We start from the raw sequence: 12,927 nt of genomic DNA, 5'->3' as shown, positions 1-12,927 counted from the left end.
CAAAGTGAACTTGTGATTGCTCATCAAATGCTACAGTATTTCTGAGCATGAGCACTTTACTTAAGAAGCGGTTTATTAAAATATTTAGAGCCCTAATGAGTTTATACAATCTAGTATTAAGACCATGTGTTAAACGTTAAATATTAGATGTTGTTTTTCTTACGACCATCTCAGTAAGGAGCATCGACAGACCAGCAGATTCAGGAAAAGCAACAAGCAGCCTCACATAACATCCAAACAAAACTGTGACAGGAAAACAGAGATCCCACGCCAAGCTAATCACCAACAGGTCTTACCCACAGCTGTTCAGACACAGACAGAGAGGAGGAGTCCTGAACAACCACCCCTTCCTCCTGAGGGGTTAAACACAGGGGAAGTACACGTCAGAGTGCGTGTGTGTGTGTGTGTGTGTGGGGGGGGGGGGGGGGGGGGGGGCTACTGCTATTGTTGCTAATGGGTTTTAGGGGCGAGATCGCCTTGAGGATTAGCATCCAGCGTTTAAGCAGGCGGCTTCACCTCACAGAATACTAATGTTGAGTGTACGAGCTGCAAGAAAGGAGTCCTTTAAAGTGTCCTAGTCCCAAATCCCAAAATTAGAACTTCTTTGAGCTTATAAATGTCTTTCTAGCTGCTGTTTAAGCCAACAGAGATGCATAAATACTTATAAGAGATTCCCGAAATAACTCGTTCTGTCAAATAAGCTTTCAAGTATTATCTCTCGAGGTTTAAGTCAAACTTAGCCGGAAGCTTCCCCGATTGTGTTAAAATTCATTTGTAATACCCCAGACTGCTAATTCTACAAGCAGAACGAGGCGGATGATTTAGTGTTTGCTGTCTGAGGGCTGGATGCCACGCTGGTCGGACACCACTGCGCTCAAACAACAGATGGGCTAAAGGGAATGAAATGAAAAGGAGCACTTAACTGAAAGAGAGGGGGGGCAGAAGCTGGCATGGTAACGACGAAGGATAGGGAGGGAAATGAGGCACTGGTGTTTACTATGTTTAACCAAAACTGTTAGAGCAAAGGCTCTGTAAAAATATACCTGAAGCAAAATGGAAATATAACACTTTTCTGAAACAGTGGATTAAATTTATTCCTATTAATTTGGTTTCATTTATATTGGTCATGTCATGACATTTTCTGCAAACATTTAAGACAAATGTTGTTTTACAACCACAACCTGCTGGAACCCAAGCTAGAAACCTGTGCCCACTTTACTTAAATCTCCAGGAAGTTTAATCCAAGTGGAGAATGACCTGCCAGTCATATTTGAGCACACACAGTTTTATTCACAGTGATGTAGAAACCACAAACATTTATGCGAGGAGACAGGTTTTAGTGCAGTTTCTCTACATACAGTGCGCAAGAACCAGCCCAATGTATCTGGGAAGCACGACAAAACTGCAAGTCAGCCACACAGTTAGTTAATGGGTCTGACTTAATCAAATAAATTAATAAATATAATCACAAAAGTGTCAACTGCATAAATGATAATTTATTTTAATGCTGGATACTGGAAAGAGAGATTTAATTTTCATGCTAAAAGTTATCACTATAAAAACATTTTTTAAAAAGCTACATTTTTTTGGTACTTTCTTCTTTAGCTTAGGTTTAAATTTGCAAAATCAAACATGACTCACTCTAAATGTGACCACAGTGAGGCTTCGCAGTTGTTATACTGTATACACAGTAAAGACTAACCTTCTTCTGGCCGGTCTGATCCGTTTCCCATGGCTGAGCCGGCTGCTCAGTGGATGCCACTTTAACCACTTCCTGTTTCTTATTGATCCTGTTCCTCCAGTCCTCCTCACCACTCTTCTTCAGCAGTGCCACTCTGACATAAGACAAGAGATCATCTTTTAACAGGCAAAAATTAGGCTTTTAATTAATATCCTATACTTATTTGTTTAAAAAATCTGTGTTCTGTCATTGGACAATGCCTTGTAAAATTTTTAGAGCCAAAGTCCTGAAGCCAATAGGTAACCTCCACATTTACGATGGCTAAATCCATATATATGTACAAAATGACAATATAAAAATAAATGGAAATAAAAAATATTGAGATAATGGTGCTTTTCAAATTTATATATAAATATGTTTTACATATTCATGCTTTTAATATAAAATCATAGGAAAGAAATCCTTTCAAGGGTGAAAAACCAGACCAGAGACCTTTTGCTGCAAACACAACTATTACAGTTTTTCTCGATTGCTTAAAAACTATAACCAATCTTGTGAACCCAAATTTCAAAACCATAATGCCACTTTCCAAAAAGCACACCCATTTCCCTGAACTATAAACACTATGCCCCTGCTTTACCACATGAGTCAGATGTGGTGAACTGTAAAACTCTACACACAAATCCCTACATTTGTCAGTGCTTACACCATGTGGTCACTTAGAAAGCACTAGCAGTCAATAATGTTAACTCACATCAGCACAGCTTTAGCTCAAATAGCACACAGTTAACGAAGTGGAAACACTAGGAGTCAAAATGTATCACACACCAATCAGAAACTTTAATGGATAGACAAAAGGGCCAAAGTCAGCTCATTCAGGTTTGAAACAATGGATCCAAAGACATGCAAAGGAAGAGGTCCAGGAGCAGGAGGAGAAGGAGGTCTAGGACACCAGGGAGGAGGAGGTGGAGGAGGTGGAGGAACATAATTGGTCATCGGGCTATTGTAAATGTCCCTGGTAAGCGTGGAGGGAATGTCACTATGTGCGCAGCTATCAGCCAACGAGGGATACTCCACTGCCATCCAACACTATGCTTCTCCTTGCTTTTCTTGATGGTCTGAGACAACATATGTTTCAGCGGGACTACAGGTAACCAGCACAGCCAGAGTAGCCTCACTATGTTGTTGTTTGGGATAACGTCAGCTTCCATCACGCTGCTATGGTTCATGACTGGTTTACCAATAACCCAAGGTTTTCTAACATCTTTCTGCCTGCATACTCTCCCTTTCTAAACCCGATAGAGGAGGTATTTTCGGCATGGTGGTGGAAGGTGTACAACAGAGAACCTTATGTCCGTGTGCACCTCCTCCAGGCCGTGGAAGACGCCTGCCCAGACATATCAGTAGATGCATGCCAGGGGTGGATCAGGCATGCAAGAGGATTTTACCCCTGCTGCCTAGCTAGGGTCAATATAGCTTGTGATGTCGATGAGATTCTCTGGCCTGACTCAAACCAAAAACAGGATGCTGAGGTGGAATGATGTTTTTGGTGTGTATTGTACTGTATGGTACATGAATAAAAATGTCCCACTGTATGTGCATTGGTTGCGTCTTTTGTGTTCATCATGTGAAAAGGTTTTTGAGGGGAAGAACCACAAGCAAGATAACTTGCCAGTTTTGGAAATACTGTTTTACATTTATTGCACCAATGTGTACGACTATGTTGTCGTGCATGTGTTTTTGAGGCCGTGTGTGTGATGTCTGTAGTTTGGTTTTTCAGCAAGAGCAAATGGTTTTGAGTGTAGAGCTTCATTTTGACCTGACAATACGATGTTTGGGAAATTGGGTGAGAAGTTATGGATTTGTGTTTACTGTTTTGATAATACGAGGCATAGTTTCAAGAAATGTGTTTAAGCAATCGAGAAAAACTGTAACAAAGGCCTCCAAAGACTGCATGAGGAGCCCCGATAACGAATGGCCAAGAGGTAAAGGAAAGTATGTCATCATCTCCTCTCCTTGTCTGGACAGGGCAGAAACGAGGGCATTAGGAGGAATGTGCAAACTCTCAGAGGACTCTAGCAGTCCACTCAGCTCTCTGCCAGCTGTGAAACACAGTGATGCTAATAATGAATCTCTCCCACCTCCATAGATGTGAAAGAGTTAAACAAACCTATATACGGCAGTGAGGGACACACAGCCTTATCAGGTGCAACACTACAATGTTAGCAAGCTTTGGCTTTTTTGACTCAGCCAGCAGAAAATAATCAAAATCTGATCTTTGCTGGCATTTAATTTTACACCTTGTAAAGAGCCGAACTCTGATTGGATCCAGAACTTGTGAATCCACTTTGTAGCCTAGCCAGTGTTGCTAGGCTACAAGTTTTAAAGAATTATTTTCTTTGTGAATTTTCATTCACCTAAAGGATCCCAGTCACGGTCATGCGTGCCATTGTTTGTATTCCATGTTTGGCAGCAAAGCCTTTGAAGGTATTTATATTCAGAAAAAAAAGAAGTGTCAGGTCTTTTGGTTACACTGCACTTATTTCATTTATGTGAAAAAATGTTTTTGTATGATTACTGAACCAATTTCACTAAACCCACGCCTAATGCGAGGCTGTGCACTGTCCACCTCTGACTGATTTCTGTAATGCTGAAGTAAAGTTGAGTCTGTGTTCTGATTAATGTCACCGTGAGAGCTTTTGCAGTTCTTACCTTATAAATGGATGAGATCCAATTTTGTGAATTAAGTAAAAGCCAGATTTGTTTGGCAGTATGTTCTAAGGACCTTTTCAGAGGTCAGGCCTTTTTCTCTATTTTTATCATTTTGAGCTAATCATTATTAGCTGTAATTTAATTTTTCTTCATGAACAGACAAAGACATAATGAGGCATAACGACAAAGACGGCAGAAATAGACGTTGCAACAGTTTCAGCTGTGTGGTGGCAGACATATCAACTCTTTAATTTCGTAACGATGTAGGTAAGTGTAAATATCATTTTTCTGTATCCGGGGGGTATTACCATGGAACTTGTTCTCTTCTCTGCCGAGATGAGTCAGAGAGGACAATCGTGCTGACATTTAATGATGTTGTGTAACTTTGGAGGTAAGTAGTTGAAGTGTAAATTGTCTGGAAAAAAAGCCTTTTATACCAGATATTGTTTCTCAAACCTGAGCATGTTTTTTATCTCCAAAATAGCTGTCCAAATAAGCGCTCCGAAGGATTACCACCATAGAGTTTTGTCCTTATGAGGAGCAGCACCTTCCAGAGACCACAAATCGGAATTTTGGAAATGAATACTAATTTGCATTTAGGCGTTGTTTTGGACATTTTAATCGTATCCTCTACATCTTTTTTTTTCCCCTCTGCTTTTACATCTACAGCAAATAAATAAATCTGTAAGTAAATTTGCACTAGATTAAACCTTTAGCTGTCACTCACCTCTCCTTTATGGACATCTGTTTGCTGGACATGCTGTCAGACAGCTGGTCTCCGGACTCTGTGGGGGACAGCAGGTCCCCAGAATGATCACTGTGTCTGCCCAAGTCCTCGATGTGTTCCAGGGGCAGGGACTGGGACTTGACGAGCGCCTGGGGCAAGGACTGAGGTTTGGGGGGGGTCTGCGGAGGCACCTGGGGTTTGAGCTGAGTATGCGGTGCTGTCTGCTGGTAAGGCTTAGGGAGAGGTTGGACGAATCCCTGAGGTTTGGGCTGGGTTTGTGGCGAGTGATTGAAAGGTTTGGGATATGTTGGTGGGGCCTGGGAGTATGGCTGGGGCTCGATGTATGATGGAGGTTTGGGTTGGTTTGGAGGAGGCTGCTGTGTGAAAGGTTTAGGGAGGGTCTGGGGAGGCTGAATGATGGTCTTCTGCTGCTGCTGGCTGCTTGAAACGTGAGACACAGTCCTGGATGACACTTTAGCTATCAGCGGCCTCAGTGGCGCGTGATGATCCGGCACATCTGGGAGAAAAATAGAATGCAATAGTGTATATTAACTGGTCAAAATGACAGATATTTACATAAAAGATTATGTGCCACAGGCCTTCCATCAAAACCTGTTGAAAAAATATTAAAAAGCTAACTTTTCCAGATGTGAAAATATGTCCCACTGTGATTACACTTGTTCGAAATCTGAGAGGAAACCTCGTCCTTTATGATACCTCTGTAAATTTCTCAGATGAGCTTGCTGTGAGATGACACTGTTTACCACTTCATCCCTGTGCATGCAAACAATTTTTGGTTTTACAATGAACGGCATACAAATTTTATATACTTTATATATACAATGGTTACCATTTAGACGTTCTTTGGAACTCTATTCAACAGAAAATTGCTGAGTGGGAGTAAACATGGATCTGTTTGGGAATTGGGTTAAATTCAAATCTTTTCAACAGCCTGAAAAACAACATTACACCTTTCATCTTTTCAGACTACGTTCTCAGATTTTGTTTTCCAACCAAAGCAAAGAATTAAAGCGTTTCTATGTTCAACTTTTATATAAAGTCTATATCTTGAACTAAGACTTTTCAAACTACGTCTGGTTATGTAGTATTTTCAATAGTCCCACCTTTATTTGTGTTAATGCGGTGAAACAGTGTAGATATTAGCAGTGTTTTGAAATAAAAACATATTAGCATGGATGCAGGATCATTTGTAAGCCCTAAAAGGCAAAACTAAACTAAACTAACAGGAAAGTCAAAGACAGTCAACTTTTAAAACGCACTGTGTGGGTGTAGCGTTAGTTTAAAGGCTCTTTAAAATCTACATTTCACTTTTTGTTTGCTTGCTGATGAATTTAGAGAAGCGCCATCTGATATTTTAGTGCTGGGTTTATTGGAAATGACCACATTGTTCCTTTTTACTGACTTGATTATAATTTTGTTTGTCTCTTATAAATTTGAATATATCAAAACATTCCTGAAGCATTTTTTGAAAGAACCCTTTTTTGCAAGCAATCACAGAGTAAATAATTATCTGGAAATGGATTCACGTGTTACTAAAGACGAAGATGAGGTTACCATATATCTGTTTGTGCACCAACTCCGTGAAATGCATGCATGCACACAGGGAAACAATTTTGTTGGATTTAAGTTCGAGCCACATAGTTGCAGATGTTAGAAGACACGTTCACCTCAATATTTGGAGCAAAAGCATTTTTCCCACCAGTGAAACCATTAAAGAGGCACAGGAATCGCTTTGAAAAAACACTGTATTGTTACTCTGCAAGTTATATGTAAGAAGATGAAGCTGTGAACTTTTTGAATATGTTTTGTTGCTAGTGTGCTATCTTATCTTGTTGCCTGTCTGTGTTTTCACCCTCAGAAACATATCTGAGATGCACACGAATATCCTCTGAATCACCTGAAAGCACAGATATGTGTGACATACTTTAAAGTGTGCACAAAGTTTTGAACATGGGTATCTGAGCTATTAAAAGAAGCTTAATTATTAATGTGAGCAGGTGACAAATGGCCCTTTGGGCAAACAAAACAAAAACAGAAAAGCCTCATATGAGACTGTTAGTTCATTACACTCTCTCTGGAGCAAGGCAAAGTTAAGAGGACAGAAAAGTAAATTTATATGTATGTTGACTCAGCAGGGATAGCAGGAATAATATTAGATTGGAAATTTTTTTGAAAGCAGTACAGAATACCAGAGAGCCTCGCTGCATTACAGTGAAGTTTTCTGTGTTTCTTTTAAAAAATGTCCACTATACTGATACAGAAAATGAAAATGCTGCATAGAAAGTAAAGTGTGAGTAAAGATTTCCTGCAGGGAGGAATTCCAGACTATCCCAGCTTAATGTGTATTAAATATACTGTGGAGATACCTCACAGTATGGTGAAAAACTCTGGCCACAGCCAGAAGGACAACTACACAGTAGGCTTAACATGTGTCTTATTAAGGCTTTTAGGCATGTTGTGGTAATTCCCCAGTGAATCATGATAAGCTCGTATAAAGGATCTTACTATAGTGAAGATTTACTCATGCAGAAGTAAATAAGGCTATAGCCTGCAGACAAGCCTTCCATTGTGTCCCTCTTGTTCTCTACCTGCTTTATTTAAGTGCCCAACAATTGCTCTGCACTCTCTCAATGAGTGCTTTCATCTCTGCATGTACTGTTTGTGTGCATGCATGGGAAAGGACCAGCCCTGGACACTCTGTGCATTAGTACATAAAAACAGGTCAGGCCTATTTTACTGTAGCATGTGCACAGCTAAGCCACAGGCGTAATGTGGTGCAAAAGGGATGACAGCCCCTGTATAGGCCACAGCAGTGAGGAGAGACAGTTCTATATAAAAATCTTAGCTGATCAACAGCATGTCAGGAAAGGGCTTCCTCTTTCCAGACAAAGAAGCCACGAGGTAAATTCATGGAAAAATATGCTAATTAGATGCAGTCTCAGACGCCTCTCCCTCTCCTCTCTCTCTCTCTTTCTGTATCAGCCAAATCAAACACCCCCAGCTGGGACAAGTGTGTGTGCAGCCGGCAAAAACCAATCATGCGTGGGAGCATGCTGCATGAGACAATGAGGATAATGAGAGCAGCCCCTTCCCCAGACATTTCTTCTTCTGTCTTTTTGTCACTTCCGTTCTGTCTTTTCTTTTTGCCCCTTCTGTTTTTATTTCTCTTTGTCCATCCTTCTCTCAAACCCCCCCCCCCCCCCCCCCCCATCACCCCAATTATCTCCATCTCTTTATGTTATAATCAACAGAGAAGCTTCCTACCTGAGACCGGGCCACTGCCTCTCTCCTGCTCATGTGTGGAGGAACTGTGAGCTGCTGCAGCCTCCCTCAGGTAGCCTCCTTTTCCTCGTCCTCCTCCCTCCGCTCTGTCTCTGTCCTTGTGGGAGTCTCCGTCTGCGGCTCTCCAGCTGGGCAGAGACTCTGACTCGCCCCCCCACAAAGAGGGCTCGGCAAAGTGCTGAAGCCGGGGATGCTGCTGCCTGTCGCCTCTGTCCCTGTCGGGGGAGTGCCGCTTACCCTTAATGCTGCTGCCTTGGCCGGCTTCTCTGGCTCCTCCCTGCTGTCTTTGCCTCACCTCCTCCTCTTTCGGTGCTCTCCGGCTCTCCTCCTCCTGCCTGTGATCAGTTGAGGAGGTGGGAGCAGGAGGGGCCCCAAATTTCTCCCGGCTCTCAGGGAAGGGATGAGGGGAGGAGTTGAGCTCAGACTCTGGGTGGCCTGGGTCCCCACTCTGGGTCATGGAAAAGTACTTCGGCGCCCTCTCCTGGTGAATGCTGGTGCTACTGGAAGCCTGTTGTTGGGCAGGGATGTAGGTGACGGCAGTGGACTTCTCTAAACGGAGACCATCATCATCACCGGCACTGCTGCCTGACGCCTTGGTTACCATGGCGACGGAGGCCTGGGAGGTGACAGCTGCCACCGATCGAACCAGGGAGGCTGACAGGGGCTCCAGTTTGATCTCGCCACTATTTTTCAGCTGCAAGAACAGCAGGAGTCGTGTGAGAAAGTCGGGACACAAAAGATAGAACAACAGAAGAGGTTGTTTATCTGCTTTAATACAATTAAAGCAGATAAATTAGAACTCAATGGAGGGATAGGTTGCAGAAAGTAGGCCTATGTGGATGTGATGGTGAACAGACAGACGATGATAGGTTGAGTAAAGCAGTATGGCAAAGAGGCCAAAAGGTGGAGAAGAAACATGTGGACTGTTGAGAGGAAGGAAAGCAGCAATCACAGCACAACTGAAGCCACAGCAGTACCTGTCATTCACACAATTACCTGATAATATACATCTTAGCCACGTCGTCATACTTAAACACGGCTCAGTAATTTCCTTTTAATTAGGTTCATACTTCCATTTTTGTTAACCAGTGTGGCATCATGGAGTTATCAGTGCAGTATAGGGTCTTTACCTCACAATTTAAAGCACCTCACCCATTGTTGTGATTTGGAGTTGTGTAAATAAAATTGAATTGAATTAAAATGCATCTGAAATTCTTGAGCAACAAGAAGTTAATGAATACAGACACCCTAATACTTTAAACTACAGGAGCATGATGAGCTAAGAAATAAAGCTGGATTTAAAATTTGACACTTGATTTGAATCCTTCAAACAAGAGTCAGTCAAAGGATTAGTTAGAAACACACACTGTATATACAAGACAGCCAACCCTAAGTACACACTTTCCCGATGACTTCCCGACACAACAGCCAAGAGTTTTTGTCTCCTCCTGGAAACAACCTGAGGCTCTTTCGCTTGTTAGGCCAAAGTGTAAAGCACTACACTCTGCAGTTACTCTTTTATATGTCATCTGTGGTTAGGAATTAAACTTTAAAAGCCAGAAAAGTGCATCAAAGCTGTATTGATGTTATCTCCTACATTGTGTAGTTTATGTCTCTTCCTCAAGGTGCTCCAGCACTGGTGGCTTATACATTTACGGAAATAACCAGTCATCAATAACATGCTAAAGCTCCACACCAGACTACCACACACTGATTTTGTTTGCAATTCAAGGTCTCACCAAATTTTGCACACATTCAGTATCACATCTATCCACATACTAAATCCACAGGTAAGCATTTCTTTTGCAACAGAAGTTACTTCAGGACTAAACAAACTAAAGAGCTGTATTTGCTTGCATTTGAATATCCCATGCTTGTTATGCAGGGAACAAGCATGTCCCAGAAGCAGCAACCATTAAAAAAATAGCCACAGATAATGAAAAAATCAACCGGAACTTTTAATTACATGCTGTTTTGCAAAGAGTACACACATCTAACACTGAGGCAAAATAAAATTCATTTTTAACCGACACCAAAAGCCACTAGACACAAACACTGGCTTCTAGCAGGACCTGATCAGATCAGTCCTGGCGGGATTTTTCAATGCAATCAATCATAAGCTCCACAAATGCAGCAGGGGTCTTACATGTTCCTCCTGACTGGTCTCTAAGTCACCATTGCACACCGCAGAGGTTACTGCCAGCTCATCTTCCTGTGTGGAAACCAGGTATTGACTATGACTCACTGCTGAGAACATGGTGGAGATAAAGTCGATCTTTTATAAAGTATCTCAGCGTGATGTCAGGTTATCTTTGTCAGAAGATGCTGGAACGTTTTCATTTTTCACCCTTACTAATATATACAGTATTATAAAATTCAGGGTAGCTCTGGAAACAACAAAATTAATGTGATAAACGAAAATTGTGTCAGGCCTCCCATTTGTGGACTTCTAGTCATTAGTGACATATGGAGGCTAGTAAAGTTAAAAAAAAAACAAGTGCAAAATAAACTCTGTGTCCTTTTTTGTGCTATGTAAAAGTCATCCCTCTGCACAGAGAACCACGTCAGCTGTCCCTAAAGCACTGAGGCAAACTGTTCGTGGTGCTCACTGCAGTCAATGGAAGTAACCTGAAAGTAAACTGTTTGCAGGTTTTTCACAAATCTTTCAGCAAAGAAACTCTAGATGATCTATTGTTCATTCTAATTAAATTACACTTTTGTCTGCACATCAGTTCTGCCAGAAAATTGTTAACCTCCTGCAGAAATTTGGTTTTACACTAGAGCTTTTGTGATAAACAAGAATATCATTCATTTCATTTTATCACTACTTACACAATTTCATTGTTGTTAGTTGTAATCGTTCCCTTTGTTTGTTTTCAGCCAATTTTCTCTGCTTTCTTTGCACTTTTTGTTGAGCATTGCAGTCTTTCATGTTATTTCTTTCAGTCTCTTTTCTATATACTTCTACCAATTTTTGTGCCTTATTTTATGTCTAATCCCATGTCAGTTTTGAATAAAACAAATCTAATTATAATATATGTATTGCACAGAACTTTGCTCATATATGTTAGAAGAAAAGTAGAAGAACTAGTAGTGGTCATTAGGGGTCTTTGTATATTGACATTGTAAAAGGTGAAATTATTGTACCTTCTTCACCTCTCCCTGGGTGATGGGTTGAGTCTGAAAACGAGCATTAGCTCTGCGCTGGCGGGTGTCCCCTCGAGTCCCCTCACCAGTCTTGCCTGTAGAATGGGCGAGGCGGTTGAACAGGGCCATTTTCTCAGACAAACTGAGCGTGGAAAGGTCTGGCTCCTCTGGGACACCTTCCTGGCCATTTACCTCCACCCCTCCAGTGGAAGCCTGAGCTGGTTTCTGGTGCTCCTGGCTTTCCTTGTCCTGCTCCTGGACTGTTGAGCCTGGCTGAGAGGAACCCTGAATGCTGGGGTAGAGACAAAGGGATGTCAGTGACCGAGCAACCGGTGTCTTTGATTTTAAAAATAAATAAATGTTTACTTTAAGCTGGGACATTTTTATACTACAGTGATATCTGCCTTCAACTTGAATACAGTGGAATTAAATGGCAAATTGTGCCACTGAAAGCATAAAAAAAAGATTCTTTTGAGTTCATAGAGTAATAATGACTAAAATTACTCAAAAAACATTATTACAGAGTTTCAAATTTGTCTTTTTTGATACTTTAACCAACTGCAGACCAGCATTTTCAAAATCTGCTTTTTATACTTTATAAGTTTTTACTAGTCATGAAGTGTTAAGGTAGTAAAACCTCACTTAAGTCTCACCTTAAAAGATTATAAAAGAAAAGAACATGCAAATACCTGATGCGTAAATGGCTGTGGCAGCTGTGTCAGATTATAGTCACAGCAACACAGGCATAAGCAGATCAGCCCACAGATGACTGATAATCATATAATGCAGCTGAATGTTTGCAGGAGTGTGCTGAGTTAAACCTGGCCTGGTAAACAAACTGCAAGACACGCGAGCTCACGCTTTAACTGACGCAACTTCTGACCTTTCTGATGATATGCAACCTTTTCCTTCACCGAGGTTTGTGACCTACATGTGAAAATCACTGCAAGAAGCAGTGATGCTTGGAAACTGAACATTTAAAGTTCTGAATGAGTTATTGTGTAAGCAGTGTCTTCTATCTCCTATAAGGTGCACACAGCAAAGAAGTGGGACATGAGGGGGGCAGAAATAACAAGGTAAGGTGAGCTGGATGAGCACATCAGCACTGCAACCAGGAGAGGGAGACGGAGATTTATTAACCGCAAACAACATGGCAAATTAAATAGGAAAGGGTAGTTAAAAACTAGGTGTGGTTGTGGGTTTTAGCTTTATTTAGAGCGCAAACATCATGCAGATCTCTCTAATTCACATGTGTGGATGTCATTCAATGGAGGGATTTGCTTGAAGCAAATGTAAGGGTTGTTCATGTGCAGCTTTTCAGGCTATCTTTTTTCTCTCTTTTGTTCTTTATTCTTGT

At 41.4% G+C, this 12,927-nt stretch overlaps 1 protein-coding gene across 6 annotated transcripts in view; it reads right to left on the bottom strand.

Moving 5' to 3' along the window:
* LOC134617529 (supervillin-like) overlaps positions 1–12,927 on the bottom strand; it is a 46,709-nt gene that overhangs the window by 19,294 nt on the left and 14,488 nt on the right. For 4 of the 6 annotated variants that reach the window (XM_063462803.1, XM_063462802.1, XM_063462806.1 and 1 more), the window contains 6 exons: positions 11,571–11,862; positions 10,570–10,635; positions 8,406–9,117; positions 5,121–5,637; positions 1,703–1,835; positions 297–353 (listed from right to left, as the gene is read on the bottom strand). In XM_063462803.1, coding sequence (XP_063318873.1) covers positions 297–353; positions 1,703–1,835; positions 5,121–5,637; positions 8,406–9,117; positions 10,570–10,635; positions 11,571–11,862 — 1,777 coding nt within the window. The remainder of the gene's footprint in view (positions 1–296; positions 354–1,702; positions 1,836–5,120; positions 5,638–8,405; positions 9,118–10,569; positions 10,636–11,570; positions 11,863–12,927) is intronic. The other 2 variants (XM_063462804.1, XM_063462805.1) reach the window with 2 other exon arrangements.

The sequence above is a fragment of the Pelmatolapia mariae genome, linkage group LG18 (genome assembly GCF_036321145.2).
Source record: "Pelmatolapia mariae isolate MD_Pm_ZW linkage group LG18, Pm_UMD_F_2, whole genome shotgun sequence".
Taxonomy (NCBI): Eukaryota; Metazoa; Chordata; class Actinopteri; order Cichliformes; family Cichlidae; genus Pelmatolapia; species Pelmatolapia mariae.
The sequence above is the reverse complement of the archived record's forward strand: the minus strand, read 5'-3'. Positions and strand labels throughout refer to the sequence as shown.